Raw genomic sequence first — 25241 nt, 5'->3', positions numbered from 1 at the left:
TGAAACATTAAGTATTCTGAAAAGCCACACCCTACAAAAATAATGTAATTTTTCTGTATTTTTGTCTTATTTTCCATTAAAATATCTAAACATCCTATCCTAAACCCCCATATTTAAAAATTATAATTTGGCGTGAATGTAAGAAAATATATTGATGTTTATGCTTAAAAAGAATTCAGGGTGGTGAAAGCAACACTGTCTTAACATTATTATTATACAACAACTTTAAAATGTATTCTATTATAATAAAATATATAATAAGTCTTAAAATGAATTATTATTAAATGTATATTATATATCATTTTAAAATAAATAAGTCTTTAAACAGATATATGTATCTTGTTTTAAATGTTTCCATTTTTTTACTGACAATATGATAAAATAACTGATGAAGAAAAAACAATTTTACAACGTAATTTAAATAATTTTTGTATTTTTATATTTTATAATTATTTATACAATAGATCTTTCTGGTCCTTGAACATGATTGGCTAAGAGCCTTTTCCAGGAGTGTGATATTCTAGTAATAACAGAACTCCAACCGTTTAACTGTTTGTATCACTCTGTTTGCAGTATTTCTCACAGAGAGTGTCATGGAATGTAGTTTTAAGAGGTTTTTTTTAGGTGAGAATGTAGTTGCCTGTGCCGCAGCCATGCATGCCGATATGCAGACATATCACATCGCTACTCGTGTGATATTGCTCATGTAAAATAAAAAATATGTTTACATATATTTAGCATTACATTACATTTATCAAACTGTGGTCTTAAGCATTTTAAACCTATTAATGACTATTAATGAAAGACATTAATATACATTTTATTCATTAATATCTTTATATGTCTCTCCTCTTAGCCCCACCACAGATTTATGTTGGTCAGTCAGAGATGTCCGTCATCCAGGGATTTCAAGCACTTCTGCCATGTGCAGCACAGGGTCTTCCAGAGCCCAGGGTGAGCTGGGAGAAACAGGGAGTCCCTGTGCCAACCCTCCCGGGCAAATTCACTCTGCTGAGGTCAGGAGAACTGATTATCGAAAGGGCTGAGGTCAGTAATATGCATTTTATTGGATATAAATGACCAGAATGCCCATTTAAAATACCCTTCATATAAAGTCATGATGTTACTTTATGTATTTTTGCAGCCTGGTGATGCGGGTCTGTTCACATGTGTAGCCACCAACACTGCTGGAACAGCTCGACGGGACATTCGCCTGTCTGTCAACATGAGACCTGCTTTTAAAGAGTTACCTGGTGATGTGACGTTGAATAAAGGCCAAAGTCTCACCCTGTCCTGCCATGCTCAGGGTACTCCACCCCCCACCATAACCTGGACTGCCAACAACAGGCCCTATACAGGTATGAGAGGAGTTTATCGTCTTTCCTTCGATACCTTTTTTCCAGCATAACAAGAATTCTCTAATTTTTGCCCACAGGTGCAAGTGTTGATGGATCTGGCAGAAGTTCAGTGATTATTGACAATGCCACTGTAAGTGATGGTGGCACCTACGTCTGCATTGCAGAGAACACTGTAGGATCCATAAGGGCTCTTTCGTTTGTGCGTGTCAGAGGTATGCATTTATTCATTTTTTAAAATTGTATTCAACAATTGTATTCAGTTGTATTAAAATTTTTTTTTTCAAAAGTGGAAAATATAAGTAGTAGTGTTTGAATGCCTCTAGATCAGTGTTTCTCAACCTCAGCAGTCTTCCAAGGGGGGCACAAAAAGTCTTAAATTATTTAAAATAAGACCAAAATAAACATTAAGATATGTTTTGTTTTAATTCACTCCCTCAGCATTTTTATTTAATTGAAGAACCGGGGTTCCCACAGTGTTGGAAAACTTAGATATATGAGGTAGCCTAAATTTAGACCTAGAATAGTCATTAAATAAATAAAACCTTAAAACACCAACAACATGTTGTAGTTATGCCAAGTTCTAAAATATTGTACTGGGTAGAAATGGGTAGAAATCCTTGTTCTGTAAATCACAAACAACTGGAAAAGCTATGTAAACCCTAAAGAATATTTAGCTGTTAGAACTTCTGAAATTCTAAAACTTTTTATTTTAATTATAATTATTTTAGTTGCTTATTTTAATCCACAGACAGCCCTAGTTTATGCCCTAGTTTATCAGAAGATGTACCATCGGAAACCTATTGGCTTACATATTGGGTTCTTCAAAGTCAAAAAGGCTGAAAAACACTGTTCTAGATGATGCCTTGTGACTGTATAGTTCAATATGTTAAATTAACTTTTTTCTAATTTAAAGAGCTAGCTACTGTTAAGCATACACTCTGTCTTTACAGAACCTCCCATGCTGAGAGGGGAAGCCCACACAACTAAGACTGTAGTTCAGGGTAAAGCTGCCATGCTGGACTGCGCTGTCAGCGGGGACCCTGTCCCTTCCTTGCGGTGGCACAAAGATGGCCGGCCGATACTTGGCTCTCTGCGGTTTCATCCCCTCCGCAATGGCTCTCTGGCTTTGTATAGTGCCACGGTAACCAGTCCTTATTTGTGTGAATAATGACTACATTATTTAGTATTTTGGTGCAACGCTAAAATGATTGAATACGATTTTAAAGGCTTTTCAAGGTGTCAAAGGCTATTTGACCAGCTCACCACTGCACATTCTAATGAAAGAAATGTGTGAGAGGTAAATGTGTGTGTTTTCCAGATCGGAGATTCAGGAGAGTACAGATGTGTTGCTGAAAGTGAGGCGGGCGCTGCGGAAAGAACAATATCTCTGAAAGTACAAGGTAAATTATTTTATTAGAGCCATGTTCATCTGTATATTTTAGATTAGCATTTAAAGTAATTTCACATTCTGTACTGTTATTGCAGTTCCAGGGGGCTACTCAAACTGGGAGGAGTGGGGCCCGTGCAGTGCCACCTGTGGGCAAGGCATCCAGGAGCGAATCAGATTCTGTAACAACCCAACTCCAGCCAATGGTGGGCCATCGTGCGAGGGTCCAAACGTGGATTCCAGGAAATGCCAGGCCTCTTTGTGTCCAGGTGCATCTGTGTTTATTGAAAGAAACCATATAGTTTAAAATCCTAATTAGAGAACTGTAGGGATAATGTATTTTTGTAGGCCAAAATCCAGAAACAAGTTAGCCTTTTAACATGTCCATCGCCATTGTTCCAGTGTTAATGGATTTTTTGAATGGACTTTTGGTTAAAAGCGTGAAATAACGTCTGTGTTTAACACAAGATCAAGATATTTTAAAGTTTTATTCTATGACATAAAATATATCCGTTATACTCATTTGTGATTTTATTAAGGCTTTTACTTAAAAGTGCAATAGGTGATTGTCTTCAGAAATTTTTTATATTCCACAAAAAAGGCAGTAGCGCCAAACACTCGTCCAAAAATCCAGTAAACAAAAACATATGGTGCGTAGATCCAAAATATACAAAGATACAAAGATGAAAGAGATCCGCACTCCTCCAAATGCAGCTAAAAAAGCTTAATTCCATTTATTATTCAGAGGTCACAAAAATATGTAGAACATGTATGTAGAAATATGTAGAAAATATGTAGACATGGCACTGAGGAAGGGTTAATACCCGAAAACGTTCTGCACTTGCACTTTTGCACTTCTTTCTACATATTTTTGTGACCTCTGAATAATAAATGGAATAAGCTTTTTTAGCTGCATTTGGAGGAGTGCGGATCTCTTTCATCTTTGTATCTTTTATTTTATATAAAATAAATATTTAAAAAAAAGTTAAAATACAAAACTGCTATAAAATTAAAGCCATATGTCTACATAAGTTGTGTTCCAAATTTGAAGTTAATATAAAAAAAAAATTGAGGTTCATATGCAATTTTGTTTAGGCGTTATTCAAAAAAAAAGCCACCGGGTGACACCCAAACTCCATTAAAAAAATTGTTGATGCATTTTTTTGTCACAAATCTATCAATTTCTCTCTCAATATTATATCTATCACAAAATATGGAATCTTGAGACTCAGACCTTTCCAACGATATGTATTTTGTCAAGATTATAAAAAGTTTTGATTCTAAAAGACCGTAATACATTTTGTAATATGACACCCCCGCTAAGGGGGAGGAGACCGCTAAAAGATTTTGAAATACCATTTCTATGGTAACGCAATGTCCGGTTTCAAAATGGTTTTCACAGGATACATTTTGAGATTTTAAGCTTTCAAATTGTATATAACTTATGATGATTACTAAAACATGAGATAGGGAAAATGGCAACGAAATAAAGACTTTTTGTGACAAAGGTCAGAACTCCTGTTATGATGTAGATTTGTCATAGACTCTTGGTGCACTCTTGTAATAAATTAATTACTAAATTAACTAAAATTACTAAAAATAATTACTGTTCCTACATAATTTGTAACAAAATAAAATGGCAAAATATCTATTTAGGAGTCTTAGACCTTTCCAATGATATATAGTTTGTCATGATTATATTAGGATTTAATTGTACTATAGTGAAGTAAACTTAGGCGTCCCGTATACGGGACGGTGACAGTTAAAAGGCGGATAAATGAGACCGAGTTTGTCAGGACATCAAATGTCATCACAGGAAGCTCACATGATGCCATAACATGAAAACTCATCTGCTCACTAGTCCACTTTCACAGCCTTGTTGTTTTATATTCATGCTCCTACGTTTAGCTTTTTACTTCTGCCGATTGTATATAGACGTCAAAATTCATATGTTGTGTTTGTAAGGATCCACCCGCCGGCCCAAAAAGCGGAATCCAGCGGCCTGGTCGAAGGTTTTCTGCGTGTATGTCTTACACGGCGCTTCTGCAAGAAATTATCTTAAATCATTCAAATTTGGTTTCCAATCAAAATTCTGACTCCATGAATAATTTAATCTGACTCCAATTGTTGGTAATTCTTTAATGCAATTTAAAAGCTGATCACAACTAACGACTATGATTTAGATATTTGATTATTCTGGAGATTCCATACTTTCAATTATTCATTCATTAAGGACCTAACATCGCTCAGAAATTCACTTGGCCATTTATGGCACTTTTTCACTGCATGGTACGGCACGGTACGGCTCGGTACGGTTCACTTTTTGGGGGTTTTCCACTGGGTACAGTACCTGGTACCTGGTACTTTTTTTAGTACCACCTCGGTTGGGGTTCCAAGCGTACCGTACCGTTACCAAAAAAAACGTGACGTGTAAACCTGATCACGGATTGGCCGGAGAGAATCGGCACTACCTGCGTCACTGAACTTGCGACACAAACACAAAAAAAACGCTAGATTTAAATCAGCACAGCCAGCGAAGGATCGAACCCAACTGTTTTGAACGAGCGCACCTTTTTTTAACAACCAAAAAGTTTTGTTGTCTGTTGCGGAAGAACAGACGTTCCTCTCGTTGATAGCAGAGGAGCGGATCCAGCGAGATCTTGATGGGGCGACGCGGAATAGAAACGTTTTTTTTTAGGAGTCGTGGTAGTAGAGGCGGCGCAACTATAATGACATGTGAATTATCCCGCCCACTCTAAAGCGGTACTGAACTGCAGTGGAAACGCGAACGTGCCGAGCCGTACCACGCAGTGGAAAAGCGCCATTTGTGAACCCACGGACACAAACTCGCCAGTTCTGGTGTTACTCAGAGGATACAGTGTGATTAAATACCTTTAAGTAGGCTGCACCCTGCTAGTACATAACAAAAAGTGTAATAATTTCTCCATAATCACGAAAGCTGTAACTTGTTAAGCCAGTGACAAACAGAAATCAGAAGATCCCTAATGGAGAGCCCTCTGCCCCGCTCATTGGTACTTAAGTATGATTTGTCCTGGACGCAGATTTGCGAAAAGGCTAGACTACACAATAATCTACTTGAAAAAATTATTTCTTGGAAAAGCGCCATTTGTGAACCCACGGACACAAACTCGCCAGTTCTGGTGTTACTCAGAGGATACAGTGTGATTAAATACCTTTAAGTAGGCTGCACCCTGCTAGTACATAACAAAAAGTGTAATAATTTCTCCATAATCACGAAAGCTGTAACTTGTTAAGCCAGTGACAAACAGAAATCAGAAGATCCCTAATGGAGAGCCCTCTGCCCCGCTCATTGGTACTTAAGTATGATTTGTCCTGGACGCAGATTTGCGAAAAGGCTAGACTACACAATAATCTACTTGAAAAAATGATTTCTAGAAAACCCAGAATAAATCAAAATTAACATTTATTTTTGCCAGGCATCATCAAACAATAATCAAAAAGAGTTAATTCAATCAATCCACAATGAGAATACATCAATTACAGGAAATGTATTAAAATTTGGTTACACAACTGATCAGCATGAAACACAAACCTAGAATAAGAAAGTAACACTAAAATAATTTCAAAGAGTCAGCATACTTGGCAAATACAGAGACACACGACAATCGTGTGGGAAGTTCTGTTTACAGATGCTTCCCTGAATGTTTCACCAATCCTCTTTAAATACTCAAATCAAAACAAATCAATCCTAAATTTAGCATAATAAAAGCTTCACAGGACCTTTTGCTGGGACATGAAATGACTTGAAAGCCATATCTAACCTGGGGTTGAAAAAACAACATCTGGCAAAGACCTTATCAGGGGCGCAACCCATACCAGAAGAACAGCATTTTTCTCAGATTTGAGATCTTTATTTTTGGTCTGTTCTACTGATATGGGACTGAGATCACATTTCCAATCGCACTGAGATTGTAAAGTTGATACCAAACATGAGTTTACGATCATGAATTTTGAAGATATAATAAATGTTTTATATGAGCATAGCAACTTGAGTTCTTGGCATTTCTCTGTCAACCTTTAGTGACCTGGACCATGTGCCCAGGGGGGAAGGATGGGTGAAGGGACTGACAAGCAAATGGTCTTTCTTTCAGATCTTCCTATCTGATTAGAGAGTTTATTGTTTTGTGGCATGGCATTTGCATTGCGAGAGTTCCTGAGTGTTTGGCTTCATGAGGGGATCAAAGCCCCGGGGGGAAGGATGGGTAAAGGGACCGACGAGCAAATGGTCTTTCTTTCAGATCTTCCTATCTGATTAGAGAGTTTATTGTTTTGTGGCATGGCATTTGCATTGCGAGAGTTCCTGAGTGTTTGGCTTCACGAGGGAATCAAAGCCCCCCTACATGTTCGTTTGTGAAGATTATCATGACAAACAAGAAGTCTGTTGGTCACAGAGCTTATTTTCTGCAATATGCTTTTGGGTTTTTGTTGAGGAAACCAGCGTAATGCCAACTTCTACAGCAATCTATTGAAGAAAATTAATGTTTCTAGATCCCATTTCCACCTGGTATTAAGGTTTTTTATATGGTTTACAAGTCAGCCGAGACGCATTACAATTTCCAACTGGTAATAACAAATGCATCTCCAGTCTTCACTTGTGTTATGAGATATTAATACAGAGTTCTGGCAGAGTTCTCGCTGCTCAACATTCAAATATATGATTAGTGCTTGCCGTAGCAGTTGCAGCTTGCTTCACAAACCTTCCCCAGCTCCACCTGTATAGATCTGCTACGAGGTGATTAATGTACGCTAGGCCTATATGGGGGTTATTTCATGCGTTATATTTGCAGCAGCTATATTTCTTACATGCTCACAGCAGCATGTTGTGGATGTATTGGCAGTAGCAAGTCTCGGTACTTGCTCTGCAGCAGCAGCAGCACCAAATAACAGATCTATTCCGCCAAGACCAAATACATTAACATTGTCATGTACATTACCATGCCAATCCCTCCGAGAGTTGTCATGACAGAAATGTGGTTTATGATACCATTGTTGCCAGAATCGAATAATATTCAAAAGCACTCATTGTAACATATGCCATTACTCCTTGTAACTTTAGCAGACCAAAAATCTCGCCATTTTAGTCTAAAATGTGCCTCAGACTCTCTGTGATGTTACAGACTACAAGAACCCTTACACACTGTCTTTCTTCTCTGTTGTGTAGGCGAGTCTCCACGGCGTGCACGGGGCAGTCTGATAGGCATGATTAATGAGAAGGAGTTTGGAGTGGCCTATCTGGAAGCCAATATCACAGAGAATGAAGCGGATGGCACCAGCACGCTGGATGCCCATGTAGAAAACATTCCTCCAAGTGTCGGTGAGTGTATTTACATGAGTGTATACTATGCACAGTGTGGTTTGGCCATGTGCCAGAGTGAATTTAGACAATCAGTAATGCTCAATTAAAGCTATGTTGACTTACAGCTGACAAGAACAGGAGAAACTGGTCCTTGATAACATGAAAAAAAATCCTTTCTATTGTACTTGTCATTTGACAAGTGTGCTTTCAAACAGACATCAAGAAGTACCAGACAACACATTTAAACTGCCAATGTTCTTTCTCTGACAATAAGACCCTGCTGTTTTATTTTGAATCTATTATTTGAAACCTTCCTGCATTACAGGTCCTTTGTTGCGAGTTCTTGTGTCAGTATTTGCCCCAATTTACTGGACAACTGTATATCAATCACCGGAAACCCAAAATGGCTTCTCTCTCACTCAAGCGCAGTTCAGACAGGAATCTCAGCTGGAGTTTGACACAGGTTACAGCTTTCCATACATGCCACTTTGAAGAGCCTAATTAACATATCTGTTGTTGTAAATGGGACAAAAACTAATTTTCTGTTGCTGAGAGGACTTCATTTTGGATTCTATCAATTGAATGTGTCTTCTGCCTTGGAATGACAGGAGAGGTCTTAAAGCTGACTCATGTGGCCAGAGGTCTGGATGCGGAAGGGGCTCTGCTAGTAGACATTGTGATCAACGGCTTTGTTCCTCCTATGCTGTTGACTTCTAATCTCAATCTGCAGGTTGGTTTTTCAAACTCATGGATGTAATACTCTCTGACTTGCATTTATGTAAACTACTTTTCAAAAATTTGGGGTCATTAAGGATTTTTCAAGTCTCTTCTCCTCTCTAAGGCTGCATTTATTGGATCAAAACAATACAGCAACATAGTAATATTTTTTAAATATTTTACAAATTAAAATAACTTTTCTATTTTAGTATATTTTAAAATGTGATTTATTTATTTTCTAGCAAAGCTTGCGCATACAAGTAATTTGTTTTAGTGTCACAAGCTTCCAGTACACAGAGACAACAACAACACACAGACAATAAAAAATAAGATGAGAATAAAAAAATACACATGTAAATAGAAAAATAAATGGTGCTATAGATAGAGTAGAATAGGAATCAAATAAAATAAGATGTAGGGATGTACTAGGATGTGGGGTGGTAATAAATATAAGGTTATTGCACATATTTTTATTGCACAATGGGGAACATTTAACTGTTCATGAGGTAGATTGTCTGGGAGAAGAAACTGTTCTTGTGCCTGGCTGTCCTGGTATTTGGTGCTCTGTAGCGCCGGCCAGATGGCAAAAGTTCAAAAAGGGGATGGTTTGGATGTGAGGGATCCAGAGTGATTTTCGGAGCCCTTTTCCTCATTCTGGATGTATACAGTTCTTGAAGGGTGGGCAGGGGAGCACCAATAATCCTCTCAGAAGTCCGAACCGTTCTCTGTAGTCTTCTGATGTCTGATTTTGTAGCTGAGCCAAACCAGACAGTTATTGAAGTACACAGAACTCGATGATAGCTTTTTTAACAATGAAGTCGATGCGAGTGTCCCACTTCAGGTCCTGGGAGATGGTGGTGCCCAAGAATCTGAATGACTCCACTGTTGTTACAGTGCTGTCCATGATGGTGAGTGGGGGGAGGGCAGGGGGGTTTCTCCTGAAGTCCACGATCATCTCCACTGTTTTGAGCGTGTTGAGCTCCAGGTTGTTAAGACGGCACCAGACAGCCAGCTGTTCAACCTCTTGTCTGTAAGCAGACTCGTCACCGTCTTGAATGAAGCCGATAAGTGTGGTGTCATCTGCGAACTTCAGAAGCTTGACATAGGGGTCTTTAGAGGTGCAGTCATTTGTGTAGAGGGAGAAGAGCAGTGAGGAGAGGACATAACCCTGAGGGGCTCCAGTGCTGATGGTGCGGCTGTTTGACATGAATTTCCCCAGTCTCACTAGCTGTTGCCTATCTGTCAGAAAGCTGGTGATCCACTGACAGATAGAGATAGGGACAGAGAGCTGTGTTGGTGGAGCGGCTGTTTGACATGAATTTACCCAGTCTCACTAGCTGTTGCCTATCTGTCAGAAAGCTGGTGATCCACTGACAGATAGAGATAGGGACAGAGAGCTGGGTTAGTTTGTTCTGGAGGAGTGTTGGAATAATGGTGTTGTAGGCCGAACTAAAGTCCAAAAATAGGATCCTCACATAAGTCCCTGATTTGTACAGATGCTGCAGGATGAAGTGCAGTCCCATGTTGACTGCATCATCCACAGACCTGTTTGCTCAGTAAGCAAAATACAGGGGGTCCAGTAAGGGTCCAGTGATGTCCTTCAGGTGGGTCAGTACCAGTCTTTCAAATGACTTCATGACCACAGACATTAGAGCCACAGGTCTGTAGTAATATTAAGCCCTGTTATCTTGAGTTTCTTTGGGATGGGGATGATGGTGGAGCGCTTGAAGCAGGCAGGCAGGGACTTCGCACAGCTCCAGTGATCTGTTGAAGATCTGTGTGAAGATGGGGGCCAGCTGGTCAGCACAGGATTTTAGACAGGCTGGTGTAACACAATCTGTGCCTGGTGCTTTCCGTCTCTTCTGCTTCCGGAAGACCCTGACGCACATCATCTTCACTGATCTGAAGTGCAGGAGGGGGGGAGAGGGGGTTTGCTGGAGGTGTTAATGGTTGTGTAGATGGGGTGTGGGGTTTGAGACCAGTTTCAAATCTACAATAAAACTCATTCAGGTCTTCAGCAAGTTGTTGATTCGCCTCAGTGCTGGGGGATGTTGCCTTGTAGTTAGTGTTGTCTTTCAGACCTTTCCACACTGATGCAAGTTTCAGCATCATTACTCTAGTCTTCAGTGTCACATGATGTTTCAGAAATCATTCTAATATGCTGATATGGTAGTCAAGAAAGAATTTTTAATATTATCAGTGTTGAAAACAGTTGTGCTGCTTAATATTTTTGGTGAAACCAAGAATGAAATATCTTTTGTAACACTTTACTGTCACAATTGATACATTTAATGCATTGTTGCTGTATAAAAGCATTAATTTCTTTTAAAAAAAACACTTTAGGCAGTAGTGTATGTACAAATGTATAAATAGAAAAGTAGTTAATAAAAATTTACCAAATACGTAGGTATTGTTAGAAATACTCTTAAAGTGATAGATCATACAAAAATGAATTCTTGAAAAGTATTTGATTTTCTTTCCGTCTGTTCATTAGGAGTTTGACGAGTCATATGTGCAGACAGGCTCCGGGCAGCTTTATTCCTGGTCCTCACAGAATCACATGTGGGACGGGGCTCCTCTGACCTTAAGATGCAATCATTCTGTGGTTTTTGAAGGGCCGGAGAACCGTCAGGGGCCCCTGCTGCAGCTTCTCAGACTGACAGGAATAAGTAGCACCTACCGCTTTTTCACTCTCAGCCTGGAGTTCAAGATGACTGCCAGTTTACTCATACCAGGTCAGTACATGGGATAGGTTTTTTTTTTCAGTTAATTGACAATGTGTAAAATGATGTGTAAATTGTTAGAATAATTTCTAATAAATCCTATTTCAATTAAAAAATACATAATCAATTATTTGTTTGTGTGCAGAGGGTGATGGAGAGACGTGTCCAAAAGGTTTTGTATTGGACACAGCATCTTACTGTGCCGGTATGTACTTCAACAGTTTTAAAATGTATATGCAATTGCATATAAGCTATGAAAGCCCACATTCTTTTACCAATATCAAAACAAAATTTATTGTAGAATGTGATTGGAATATTTTGTTGTTGTTTTGTCTTTTAGATGAGGACGAATGTGCTATTGACTCTCCCTGCTCACACTCATGTAATAATATCATGGGTGGTTTCTCCTGCGTGTGTCCTTCTGGATTCACCATCTCTACCGAGTCCAACACCTGCCGAGGTCAGATCTCTATTAATCATACATTCTCCAATTGAAGTAAAAATTTTATTTCAAATAATCTATATTAAGAAATGTTTTGTTTTTTTACAAATTAACTTTTAAACCCAAAAATTCAAGATACAGTATTTTGATGGCACTATCCATAATAAAGTTCAAATGTTCCTAGATGATATTAGCACATTTGACTGGAAGGCAGTGAAAAGTTAATCTCCAGTTGCTTACTGTGATTTATGTTGTGATTCAGATATTGATGAGTGCACCCAAGGTTCCCACTTGTGTCACCCCAACCAGCAGTGTGTGAACACTGTTGGGACGTATCGCTGTCAAGCCAAGTGTGGCCTGGGCTTCAAACCCAGTTTAGTTGGCACCAGCTGTGAAGGTTAGTTTAAAATATGGTGGTCAATGGATAATGGATGGAGAATTTATTAGCTTTATTCAATTCTCAAGTCAACAACAATTAGAAAAGTCATTGAGATTTTCACAATGAAACTCTTTAGACTGAATTGTTCTAGATGCAGGAACTATCCAGAATGTAGAGGAGTAAAATGACCAATCTTTTCCTTCAGATGTGGATGAGTGTCAAGAATCAGCAGTCTCTCCATGCCAGCAGCAGTGTTTCAATACTCTAGGCTCCTACCGTTGCACCTGCCATCCAGGATACCAGCTAGTGGGACATCGCTGCCTGGGTCAGTGTCATTTTGTAAAACCATATTGAATTTCACAGGTTCACTGGTGTTGGTTAGTGGAGTTTTTGAATAGTACGTCTCACGGGATTTACACTTTTCAGACTCTAAGACTTCCATCGGACCAGTTAGGAATGCATAGGAATGCGTTTTTACTTTTGTTTTACACTCTGGGAGATGAAATTATGTCATCATTTATTCACCTTCTTGTCATCCCAAAACTGAAACTGGGAACATAAAAGAAGATATTTTGAACAGTGGGAGCCAAACAACATTGAAGCCCATTGACTTCCATTGAGACATTCAAATATCTATTGTGTTCAGCAAAAGAAAGAAAGTCATACAGGATTGGAACGACATCAATGATGACAGAATGTAATTTTTTTCAGACTTTACCTTTAAATATATATTTTATATTTTTAATTTCCTTAAAATTCGTTCAGTGTGCAGTTATGAGGAAATTTAAACAAACACACCAAGGGTGGAAGATGCATAGAAGTTTTTGAATGACTCAGGCAATATTGTGCTCAGAAGATATTAACAGACTCAAAACTGTAGCTTAGTAAGCTTGCATTTTACTTAACATCATTTATGCTTGTTTATAATCAGATATAAATGAGTGTTTGAGGAATGTGTGTCCAGCACACCAACAGTGCCGAAACACAGATGGAGGATATCAGTGTTTTGACAGCTGCCCATCTGGCATGACCACAGCGGAAAATGGAGTGTGTGTGGGTAAGGAGTCACACAATTAAGACCCTGTTACTTCAACAAATCAGTTTATTTTAAATGTGACATGCCCTCTGTTCCTCGCAGACATAGACGAATGCCAGGATGGCAGTCACATGTGCCGCTACAGTCAAATCTGCCAGAACACGATTGGTGGGTATGGATGTGTTTGTCCTCGAGGCTACCGCTCTCAAGGTGTAGGTCGACCTTGCTTAGGTAAGGGTCATAAACAGTCAAGCAATTTCAAATATGTGACCCTGTCTGTGAAATCCAGGCTAAAGTCTAATTATGAAAAAAAAAAAATAAATAACTGAAATCACTCACATTTATAAACTATGTAAAACTAATGCATGTTATTTTTTGGCATTACAGATATTGACGAATGTGCGCAGGTGCCCAGCCCTTGTGCTTTTCAGTGCCGGAATGTTCCAGGCAGCTTCCGCTGCCTTTGTCCACCAGGGACGGTTCTTCTGGGTGATGGTCGCTCATGTGCTGGGATTGAGAGAGGGCATATCTTTACCAACAGTACCCGGGTACAAGCCAGGCTGCGGCCCCAGCTGGTATCTACTTTAGAGCGACCTTACCTCACTCGCCTCTCAGTCCTACCAGAGCACCTTGGATCTTCACGTCGTCCCAGGCATGAATGCCCAGTTGGATACACCAGCAAGGATGGTACTTGCATAGGTGTGTAACATTACACTGTATTGTATCTTATCTTATCCAAACTGAGACTGGAACCTATCCCAGCAATAGCAGGGCAACATGCTGTATGGATGGCCAGTCAAAAGGGTTGAATTTGCATCAAAAGGGTTGAATTTTATTATATTTTTATATTTTTTTTACTTATTTTTATTTTATTTAAACCATCACTTGACTTAAATACCATCAACCCTGGACTTTATTTTACTTTGTTTTTAATTGATATATTCAAGACTATAATTTACCAGAAATATATAGTTCAGTCATGAAACTCTAGATGGCGCAGGCGACTGGTTGTTAACGTAACCGATGATATTCAGAGAGTTAAATGACTTGGCACAAGCTGATTGGTTCATGCTGCATATGCAGCCAATGAGCTTACTGCCTTGCATTTATATGGCTGGCTAGCATTCACTAGAGATTCCTGCAGCGCGCTTTCAGAGTTTCTCTGAAACCCTCCACCTTCCCCAGCTCCACCTGTATAGATCTGCTAGGGGTTATTTTATATGCTATTTGTGCAGCAGCAGTATGTCTTAAATACTCATGGCACCGTATCGCCATATGCATTGGCAGTAGCAAGTTCCTGTACTTGCTTGCAGCAGCAGCAATAATCTACAACTACAGCAATAACCAACAGCAGCAGCGTAGCAGATCTATTCCGCCAAGACCAAATACATTAACATTGTCATATCCATCACCATGCTAAAATCTTCCGAGAGTTGTCATGATTGAACAGTCTTTCTTCTTTCACAAAGATATCGATGAATGTGCATTTAAAAAGCCTTGCCAACATGAGTGCAGAAACACAATAGGAAGCTACCAGTGCACTTGCCCACCAGGATACCAACTATTATCCAATGGCCGGACTTGCAAAGGTGAGTCTTTTGCACTTTTTATTAAAAAAAGGTCTTTCATTAACTCACACATTCCTGTATAACAGTGGCGGCTCGTGGGTTTTAAAATAGAGGAGGCACCCTAATTGTATTGGTCTGGGATCCCTGCCGATTATTATTATTATTATTATTTGCTTAACCACTTTAAAATGGCTTTTTGGTTGCTTTTAGTCAGAAAACGTAAAGAAAAAGACATACATACAGCAAGATAATATAATTTCACTTACCTGGCCTATCACTTGAAGCAAACATCCATCCCTTCTTAAAAGTCTGTGTTAAAAGAGAGCTGCCTGTTGCGCCATTTAATTAAGCCGACTGCTGTAGCCTATATCCAGCGTAGGCTGTTTTCCCTAAATGTGTATATTTACTGTTTGAATGACAGCTAATGTCACTTACCTGGTCTATCACTTGAAGCAAAGATCCATCCCTTCTTAAAAGTCTGTGTTAAAAGAGAGATGCCTGTTGCGCCTTTTAATTAAGCCGACTGCTGTAGCCTATATCCAGCTTAGGCATGTTCTCCCTTTATTTTTAATTTGTATATATAACGTTACTGTTTGAATGACAGCTTGGTACATCTGTTGGCGATCAAATAGCCTATTCAATATCGCTACTCATCATAATTACTTGGTACATTATCAGCGCAGAGGCAGACGTTCAAACTAATATCACGTAATTTACGTCTCTTTGATGATTGGTTAGCCTCAGATGGGAGGCTTCTTTCCTCAACACTCCTCAGCGCTGAAAGTGAACACTCAATGGTGATTGGCTCATTTTTTTTTACCAACGGAGGCACGAGAACTCAGCTCTGCCCTGGCCTCCCCCTACCTTTCTCTATCATTAGCGGTTGTAATTACATCAGCAGATTCACATTCGCGATAGAAAAGCGACGCTTTCACGTTATGGTATTACAACTGAATTGGTAATATGGTATTACAACTGAACTGAAATTAATTGTGAATTTTATTAACATTAAATCGTCCTCCTCCCATTTTCACCTCAAAATTATGGGGAAGCTGTGCCTCCCCTGCCTCCCCCAACAAGCCTCCACTGGTATATAAAGCCTTTTTTCATGTAAAAAAAAGTTTGAAAATCAACTTTTCTTATAGATATTGATGAGTGCACTGTGCAAGGTGTTCAGTGTGGCCCAAACCAAATGTGCTTTAACACACGAGGGGGCTATCAGTGTCTTGACACACCCTGTCCCACCAGCTACCAAAGAGGACGCAATCCAGGGTAAGATTTGCTTGTAATATAATGAATGAAAGCCTCAGCAAAAGAAATGAATGAACAGAAAATCTTATTTAGCAGCTTTTTTTTTATTATTTAGGGGTTCAAGCGCGTAGCGCTGAAACCCTATTGTAATTGTTATAAATGGTCACGGATCAGCGATCTCCACATAAAACTCATTGTGCAGACCAAACCATGAGTCATAGAGACTTAAAACTCGGAGGGATGGTAGTACTCACACACTGCAAAAAAAATGCTCTTCTTACTTAGATTTTTTTTGTCTTGTTTCCAGCCAAAATATCGAAAATCAAGAAGGATTTTCTAGACAAGTAAAAATGATTGACTTGTTTTCAGAAAAAACGTCAAAATTAAGTGAGTTTTTGCCTAAAACATGCAAAATAATCTGCCCCATTGGGTAAGCAAAATAATCTTGTTTTCTGTTTGAAATAAGATTATTTTGCTTACCCCATTGGCAGATTATTTTACTTGTTCTAAGCAAAATTGTTCTGAAAACAAGACAATAATTTGTAAATCATGCTTCTTGATTTAAGTAATTTTTAGATATTTTGGCTGAAAACAAGACAAAAAAAAACTAAGTAAGAAAAGCATTTTTTGCATTGCATCGCCTACAATGTGACCCCAATCGGCCTGACGGGGGTGCTACAGCGATCAAAAGTGCAAAATCACTCATAACTCTTAAACCGTCAGTCGCAGGCTCAAGTGTCTGATGTCGTTGGAATCCTTTGCTCACGCCGGACAAAACGCACGCCTCAGATTTGATCGTGTGCCCGGTGAAATTTTGGGGTATTTTGCATTTTTTGCAAAACCTACTTTTGCGAACTAGTCCTAGGTTTTTCGGCCGATTGCAACCAAACCAGTGCAGAAAGATTCTCTGGACGCGAAGGGGAGGGGAGCAAAAACGTTCGAAAGGGGCAGGGCCACTTTTAGTAAAATACCTATAACTCCTGAATGGTGTCTACAAGTTTTATAAGTGTCTACAAGGACATTTGCGTATCTCAAAAAACATGGCCGCCATTGGCCGACGAAGGTTGAGCACCTGTTAGACAAGGTTAACGGAGGCCGATCGGAACGAAACTTGAAAGGGCCTGTTCTACTCACAGCCCCAAAGGTCTGAGAGAAATTCAAAAGAAATCGGCCACTGGGGGGCGATATCGCATTTTCAAGGGCGTAAACGATTGTACGCCGTGCGGTTTTTTGCATATGCGCACAATATTTATATTATACGATACAACTCCTCATTCTGGACAACTTTGCCTCTAGAACCGTAGCTGTCAATCAAATCGTTTGTTAAATGATTGAGATGTAAAAAACCTACTTTTGTGATTTTTTTTCACTCAATCTGGAAAAAAACACTGCAGTACAATTCAGTTGACTCTCTAGGCCAATAATTGCATTAAACCACTGCAGTACAATTCAGACTCTCTAGGCCAATAATTATTAAAAAAAAATTTTAAATGTTCCCTTTGGGAAGCTATAACGGGGTCGTTTAGAAAAGGGGCCTGTCCAAATTTACCCTAAATCCTATAAAGCCTTAAGGAAAACTCAGGCGCCAGATTTTTTATAGGTTTAAAGGGGTTCGCGACAAAAAAGTTTGAGAACCACTGGGTTACAGGCTTGTTACAAGATTGAATCCCGATAATTGCTGCTTGCAGCTATATTTTTATTTACTTTTATTATTATTTATGAATTAATAATTCATGATGTAAAAAGATTACTTGGAAACACAAACTTGAAAAGGATGTCAAGATGTGTACACTGTTTTTATGTGTACACACTTTTTAGAGTCATTACATTTTTCTTGAAAATGCTATAAAAGGTTTTCAAAACTGCATTAAAACATTCCATGAATACTTGCCAACTTTTTTCCTTTTTACCAAGTTTTTTTTCTTTTTCATTTCTTTAACATGGACACTCTTATTGGCCCATATACATTTGCTCTATTGCTTTGATCCCAGCACCTGCTACAGGCCTTGCACTTCCAGACTAGATTGTGGCTCCACAGGCTTTCCTCTGCTCCAGTACAAGCTCCTCACTCTTCCTCTGGGCATACCAGCACACCACAACTTGGCTCGTTTGTCAGCTTTCTCCGAATCAGGTGTTCTCCAAGACCACACATCCTTCACTATCCTGGAGCAAGGAGGGGAAAATGGAGAGAGGCCATTTGGCATCAAGGACGAAGCAGGAAGAGGCATCATATTCACAGTAAAGCCTTTAGACTGGCCCGGCCTGGTGCGACTTCGGGTACAAGCCACTACGCTGTCAGACCAGGGGCGCATAACCTACCAGAGTATCTTTATTATCTACATCTCCATATCCAAATACCCCTACTGAGTGCACAAGACTGCACAGGATGTACTGTTGCTTAATGGGACATGGGAGAAGCATTAGTAAATGAACTCGATTCCCACCTATTTATGTGCCCTCTTGTGGAGCGGAATGTTAGATTAATGAATTATCATCAGGATAATAAATACATTGCATCTTTTATAATTACTATTATTTGAAAATATTGTAGTAGCTTTCAAATCTTACCTGGGCTCTTTAGTTTTCACTGATGTGCTGTTATTTCTCCATTTTTGTGGTAATGAATCAGGATATATCTGGTATTAAAACAACAAAAAATAATAGCAGAAGACATTTCCCACTGACATTTTGACCAGGCTTCAGTTTCAGCGTTATATGATCACCAACTAATTTCCTACATTAAAACTGATTACTGGTATGTTTAGATATATTTACTTAACATATGTTGTATTGATATATTCTTGTACATTATTGAGTGTACTCTCGTATGAGAATGAGTGTGTGCGTGTATGAATTATTGCGAGCGTGTTTGCAATGTTTGTGAATATTGTTATGGTTGTGCTCTCTCTGCTAATGACTCCTTGAAACTGAAATGTAGAATCTACATTGTAGATTATAAAAATTCTTTAAAAAATATTATTTTAGTCAAGCAGACCCATCTTTTTGACATTAAACACCATTCCCTTTTAATCCTTGCAAGGAATATATGTCAAGATATGCATACGAATCCATTGCTTTAGAATTTTAAAATGCTAAAGACCAGGAAACTTTTGGGTATCTTCAGCAGGCTTATTTATTGAGAGCGTGCTGTGTGGCTCTGCACTCATCAAAAGTCACACTAAGCTGACTTCAAAGAACTAGCGGCAACGAAAGCCGACAGTGTTGTCGCTTCACGTCGGCAGCGTCGGACCAAGGCAGGCATACATTGTATTTTATAGGCATTCAGTGGGCAGAAGTGACCACTCTAAGCTAAACATCTAAAGATAATATAGGTAATCATCCCCCAGCTGCGAGTTCCAGTAAACCTAGTCCCTAAACATAATAGGTTAAGGTAGGTTAAGTACCCATTTAAAACCTTTGCAGGTATGTATGAATATGAATCCGTGTCCCAATCCAGTATCTTCACTGTGCCTGGTTGAGCTAAACTGATGGAACATTAAATAATATGAATCAATAAAAATGCCTCTGTTTTGTGTATAGTAATTAAAACACAAATGTCACAGGTTTCATCCCAAGTAAAGGCAAACTCTGTTACTCTCCTAACTTATGACTGTTAAAATTATGTTCTAACAGATTTTGTTTTAAATCATTAAATGACAATAAAATGCATTACAATTTAATCATTCTTCAGCAGATGCAAACACTAAATGAAAGTTTGCATATGCAAATTACAGTCCACAATGAGCTGGTGCGCATAAATGAGCTAACCCTAAGGTCAAAAAATTCATAGGGAGAGATGAAACAACAGGATCCTCTATGATTCTGAGTGCCATATCAACTGCACTTCTGCGGTTGCAATAAATTTGCATTTGATTATATTTTGAATGTCATATGCAGTTTGCATAAACAAATATAGGCTATCAATAGGTTATGTTTTTCCCCAGTTTTTTTGTTTGACCCTGAACTGTAGGGCATTTCAAAAAAGATAAAAGGTCATCTTGCATAATGAACATAATCAGAAGGTCTTAAACCCATTAAAAACGAAACATTCTGGTATTGACAAAATGATTTAATTTGATATGTATATTGAGAGTATCAACTTTTTTTTTCATCAGATCCATACAGTATAACCAGGCATATTTTTGAATTACAAATATTTACAAAATACTGTGATTTATGCATGAAATATTGGCTTGACATTATTTGACAAATACCCATGCTTTCATATCTCAGTTGTTAGATTATTGTCTTTTTAAGTTTTTTTTTTTTTTTTTAAAGAGCATTTTATTTGACAGTTGAACCGTTGGGCCGGTGGCAACAACTCAAAAGCATTATTATTTTAAAGACTGTGTTTTTCTTAAGTAAAAAAAAATTCAATATAGTTTTGAAAATACAGTTTTGGCTATATTTGCATATTTACATTAATACTATACAAACATGTCAACTATAAGCCTTCAGGAAACCAGAACGTTTCAAAGTCTGGTCAACGTTCTGTATCAGCTCTTGCTCAAAGTCCCAGACTCTTTTGTCTACAAAGAGTTGCTCTTTGGTAAGACGCCTCTGCAGTGGGACTCTCACGTGTACAATCCTACATACATTAAACGGTACATGGAAACTGCCTCCAAAGTTTTTCAAAGAGGAGTGTACTGACGTTTGCTGCACCTTCCTTGGGTTGACAATCATCTTTGTGGGATTGTAAATGTTTTTTCGACTTGGTTCTCTGTAAATGTGCTCCATGATATTGACACCTGGGATATTATTCCATTCTGCTCGTTTGAACTTCCCACTCTCCTCAAACTGTGTTTTAGGGAATATGTGGTTTTCTATGAGGAACACCCCTATATTGGGATGAGCAGACTGGAGGTCCTCCATTAGAGATGGTAAACTGGCGTGTTTGTAAGGCATGATGATTTCATCAATGTCATTCAGGAGAACATACTTTGACTGGTACATGTGCCTGTAAATGCACTCGTTGAGTGTTACTAACTGACCATAATACTGAATGTCTCCCTTGTGGTGCTTGATGTTCCAGCCTGATGCAGGGTTCAGAAACTGGTCGATAGGCCATGGAACGATCTCCAGCATCCCCTCGGTTTCATAATGTTTTAAGAGTTTTTCCAAGTCTGGTCCACAACTAGTTTTATAGATGACCACATGCTGTACACCCAGAAGCTTGTACATCTCCATTGATTGAGCAAACTGCAGTACATTGTTGTAGTTGCCAAAAAGGTTTGAGATGCAAACGGTGAAGTTAAACTTGAAAGTCTCTTGTACAACCTTATTTTTTATTGGCAGATATTCCATTTTGAGGTTGGCTGAATCTATCTTGTCAGTTGTTATGAGGACATGAGTTGCATCTTGCATGTGTTTACCTTTACAAATCACATCTGAGGCACCATACGGGAAGCTAAAATGGTCGCTGTGTATCTGGACCTCAGTGTGAACAGTTTTGCAGACTTGTTCAGCGCTGCAGTGAACACAGTAAAGTGGCTGAAGACTGTTTCTGTTGATTATGCTGATGACTCGAATGATCTCTGTAAATGTGCTCCATGATATTAACACCAGGAATATTATTCCATTCTGCTCGTTTGAACTTCCCACTCTCCTCAAACTGTGTTTTAGGGAATATGTGGTTTTCTATGAGGAACACCCCTATATTGGGATGAGCAGACTGGAGGTCCTCCATTAGAGATGGTAAACTGGCGTGTTTGTAAGGCATGATGATTTCATCAATGTCATTCAGGAGAACATACTTTGACTGGTACATGTGCCTGTAAATGCACTCGTTGAGTGTTACTAACTGACCATAATACTGAATGTCTCCCTTGTGGTGCTTGATGTTCCAGCCTGATGCAGGGTTCAGAAACTGGTCGATAGGCCATGGAACGATCTCCAGTATCCCCTCTGTTTCATAATGTTTTAAGAGCTTTTTCAAGTCTGGTCCACAACCAGTTTTATAGATGACCACATGCTGTACTCCCAAAAGCGTGTACATCTCCATCGTTTGAGCAAACTGCAGTACATTGTTGTAGTTGCCAAAAAGGTTTGAGATGCAAACGGTGAAGTTAAACTTGAAAGTCTCTTGTACAGCCTTATTTTTTATTGGCAGATATTCCATTTTGAGGTCAACTGAATCTTTCTTGTCAGTTATGAGGACATGAGTTGCATTTTGCATGTGTTTACCTTTACAAATCACATCTGAGGCACCATACGGGAAGCTAAAATGGTCGCTGTGTATCTGGACCTCAGTGTGAACAGTTTTGCAGACTTGTTCAGCGCTGCAGTGAACACAGTAAAGTGGCTGAAGACTGTTTCTGTTGATTATGCTGATGACTCGAATGACCCCATCCAGTCTGTGGTCGATAAACGCAGACACCATGAAATGCTCAGAGTCTTTGATGGGTGTTATTAAATATGAAGCCTCCGGGATTTTGAATTTATTATTTGATGGAGGAGATTTTATTGTTAGAGGAGCTTGTATGTAATATGTATGACTGTTCATGTGCACTAAAACTAGAATGCCAATAATACTGACAATTAATAGTGAAAGAAGCACTTTGCCTTTTTCCATCTGTCCTTTAGTTGCTGTGGAGTAAAGCAAAGAAATGTCAAAACAATCCAAAATACATAACTGATAAAGTGATGGTATTTGTTGAAAGATATTTGTTAAAGGGGTCATAAGATGCCCATTTTCCACAAGTTGATACGATTCTTCCTTCTGCTGCAGCTGTCAGTTATTCTCCGCTCACCATTCAAACAGCACGTCACGTTCAGTTATGACATTCAGCACGGTAAAACTCTCTCTCCAAGATGATATATATATTCCCATTATAATACTTGATGTGTAGATAAAGGTCTGGGGATTCGCATAAAATGACATCTTGCTGCAGTTCATGACTCATTTCTAGGGCGCGATGCGGAAAACGGGGACGGAATCGCGGAATCCAGTCATAAAAACGGAATTCACAGTTAAATGCGGAATGTCACGGAATTTGTCAAATTTTGAATGAATTAATCAATACCCCTAAACATTGAAAAGATATTAGGATATTACGACAACATTACTCTTAGGACATCGCAAACTAAGTTTTTTCATGAATATGACTTATGTTAACCTGATGGAGGACGCGCTCAGTCATCCAGGCAGTCTCTCTCTCTCTCTCTCGCGCGCGCGCTGCTTAGGCATGTTTTGTGCCGGTGATCATCGTCGTCATCCTTAATAAATAAAACATTTATTCATGCTTGGGTGTCGTCTGTGAATCCAGTGGAGATAATCCCCCACCACTAACTGCAAACTGGCATTCAGATCTGCCTCCATTTTTGGCGCTTTTCCACTGCGTGGTACGACTCGGCTCGTCACGGCACGGCTCGGCTCGGTTTGCGTTTCCACTGCAGTTTAGTACCGCGTTAGAGTGGGCAGGATTATTCACATGTCGTTATTGTTGCGCCGCCTCTACTGCCGCGACTCCTGAAAAACTTTTTCATTCCACGGTAGCGACGATTCTCTCCGGCCAATCCGTGATCAGCAGAGTTTACACGTCACGTTTTGGTAACGTTACGGTTCACTTGGAACCTCAACTGAGGTGGTACTAAGAAAAGTACCAGGTACTGCACCCAGTGGAAAGCCCCCCAAAAGTGAACCGTACCGTACCATGCAGTGGAAAAGCGCCATTTGTTAGCAACGCCGCAGCTTCCAACGATCCAATTAGTGTTGGGTCATTCTTGAATGATTCGTTCATTTTGAACAAATCTTTAATGTGACTCGGGAAGAACGAGTCGTCTCGGGGAGTGATTCGTTCAGTCGCGCATGCGCAACATCCTATAGGTTCTGTACTGGAATTAGTCAAGTCCGTACCATGCAGTGGAAAAGCGCCATTTGTTAGCAACGCCGCAGCTTCCAACGATCCAATTAGTGTTGGGTCATTCTTGAATGATTCGTTCATTTTGAACAAATCTTTAATGTGACTCGGGAAGAACGAGTCGTCTCGGGGAGTGATTCGTTCAGTCGCGCATGCGCAACATCCTATAGGTTCTGTACTGGAATTAGTCAAGTAGTTCACCTGTTTCGAGTCTTCGGGTTTTTAGAGTCGTTCGTTCATCACGTGACAGCCCCATAAGTTTAATGTAGTGTGATCAACGTTTGCGTAAGTAGTAGACGTGTTAGGGAAGTAACAGTAACATTTTAATTATATTTTGCTAAAATGAACGAAATGACTCGAAAAAAGATTTGTTCATTTTGCTGAACGAGACTCAAAGGTCCGAGTCGGTAAAATGATCCGAATTTCCCATCACTAGATCCAATCAATTCCCGAAGGACGAAATCAAGTCCCGCCCTCTCATTTCAGATGCCGTTTTTGACTCGGATATACGTAACAGTAGAGAAGAAAAGACAATCGCAACTTCCCTTTCTTGCCGACTGGGACTTCACCTCTTTTTATTGGACTGGATAAACCAGTATGCAAGTAAGTATAATGCCTAAAATATTTTGTTCTGTGATTAGTAATATGTGTAGATCACACAGATATTAAGGTACTGTTAAATACTTTGATTAAATTAGATTTTGAGCTTGTTATGTCAAGGTTGTAATTTTACAACATAAAACAAAATTTGGTAACAAAGAGTGGTAACAAAATTTGCCTGTGCACCTTACACATTACATGAATGAATTGTACTTCTAATTTGTTAGCAACATACTTTTTGACAAGACAATCGCAACTTCCCTTTCTTGCCGACTTTAAGCCGCAAAAGTCGATTTAAATATGAATCCTGCATGTTCTGCGTGTCTCTGTTAACCCTGTAAGGCCCACTGTTGTAATATTACAGCGTCAGTTTTAGCTAAATTAGCTCCACTAAAATAAACCTGTACTTGTTTTTTAGCCTTTAAGAGCACATTTACACAATTAGTAGGTCCTATTGTTCAGTCCTACAATGTTGTTGGGTGGTATATTTTGTAAATAGGTCTGTTTACCTGGCCATAAACTTACACAACCTGCACACTTGCTTCAAGGGACTTCACCTCTTTTTATTGGACTGGATAAACCA

The 25241-nt window shown here is 39.2% G+C and overlaps 3 protein-coding genes across 3 annotated transcripts in view; 1 reads left to right on the top strand and 2 right to left on the bottom strand.

Moving 5' to 3' along the window:
* hmcn2 (hemicentin 2) overlaps positions 1-19685 on the top strand; it is an 86131-nt gene extending 66446 nt beyond the window's left edge. The window contains exons 62-81 of the mRNA XM_016531809.1: positions 857-1047; positions 1145-1358; positions 1436-1570; positions 2309-2499; positions 2677-2758; positions 2844-3014; positions 7949-8101; positions 8409-8546; positions 8692-8813; positions 11295-11535; positions 11669-11728; positions 11864-11983; positions 12228-12362; positions 12550-12669; positions 13276-13401; positions 13483-13611; positions 13768-14079; positions 14850-14969; positions 16094-16220; positions 18191-19685. Coding sequence (XP_016387295.1) covers positions 857-1047; positions 1145-1358; positions 1436-1570; positions 2309-2499; positions 2677-2758; positions 2844-3014; positions 7949-8101; positions 8409-8546; positions 8692-8813; positions 11295-11535; positions 11669-11728; positions 11864-11983; positions 12228-12362; positions 12550-12669; positions 13276-13401; positions 13483-13611; positions 13768-14079; positions 14850-14969; positions 16094-16220; positions 18191-18566 — 3263 coding nt within the window. The 3' untranslated portion in view covers positions 18567-19685. The remainder of the gene's footprint in view (positions 1-856; positions 1048-1144; positions 1359-1435; positions 1571-2308; positions 2500-2676; positions 2759-2843; positions 3015-7948; positions 8102-8408; positions 8547-8691; positions 8814-11294; positions 11536-11668; positions 11729-11863; positions 11984-12227; positions 12363-12549; positions 12670-13275; positions 13402-13482; positions 13612-13767; positions 14080-14849; positions 14970-16093; positions 16221-18190) is intronic.
* Positions 19686-20628: 943 nt separating this feature from the next.
* LOC107723246 (glycosyltransferase family 92 protein F13G3.3-like) lies at positions 20629-21722 on the bottom strand (the record flags this gene model as incomplete). Its single annotated transcript, XM_016531810.1, has 1 exon — positions 20629-21722. A coding segment is annotated over one exon (1083 nt), but the record flags the coding sequence as incomplete, so codon positions are not given.
* A 7-nt stretch (positions 21723-21729) lies between these two features.
* LOC107723230 (glycosyltransferase family 92 protein F13G3.3-like) lies at positions 21730-22779 on the bottom strand (the record flags this gene model as incomplete). Its single annotated transcript, XM_016531788.1, has 1 exon — positions 21730-22779. A coding segment is annotated over exon 1 (1041 nt), but the record flags the coding sequence as incomplete, so codon positions are not given.
* Positions 22780-25241: the final 2462 nt, after the last annotated feature.

This window comes from Sinocyclocheilus rhinocerous, unplaced genomic scaffold, assembly GCF_001515625.1.
Source record: "Sinocyclocheilus rhinocerous isolate Xijiao unplaced genomic scaffold, SAMN03320098_v1.1 scaffold2199, whole genome shotgun sequence".
Lineage (NCBI taxonomy): Eukaryota > Metazoa > Chordata > Actinopteri > Cypriniformes > Cyprinidae > Sinocyclocheilus > Sinocyclocheilus rhinocerous.
The sequence above is the reverse complement of the archived record's forward strand: the minus strand, read 5'-3'. Positions and strand labels throughout refer to the sequence as shown.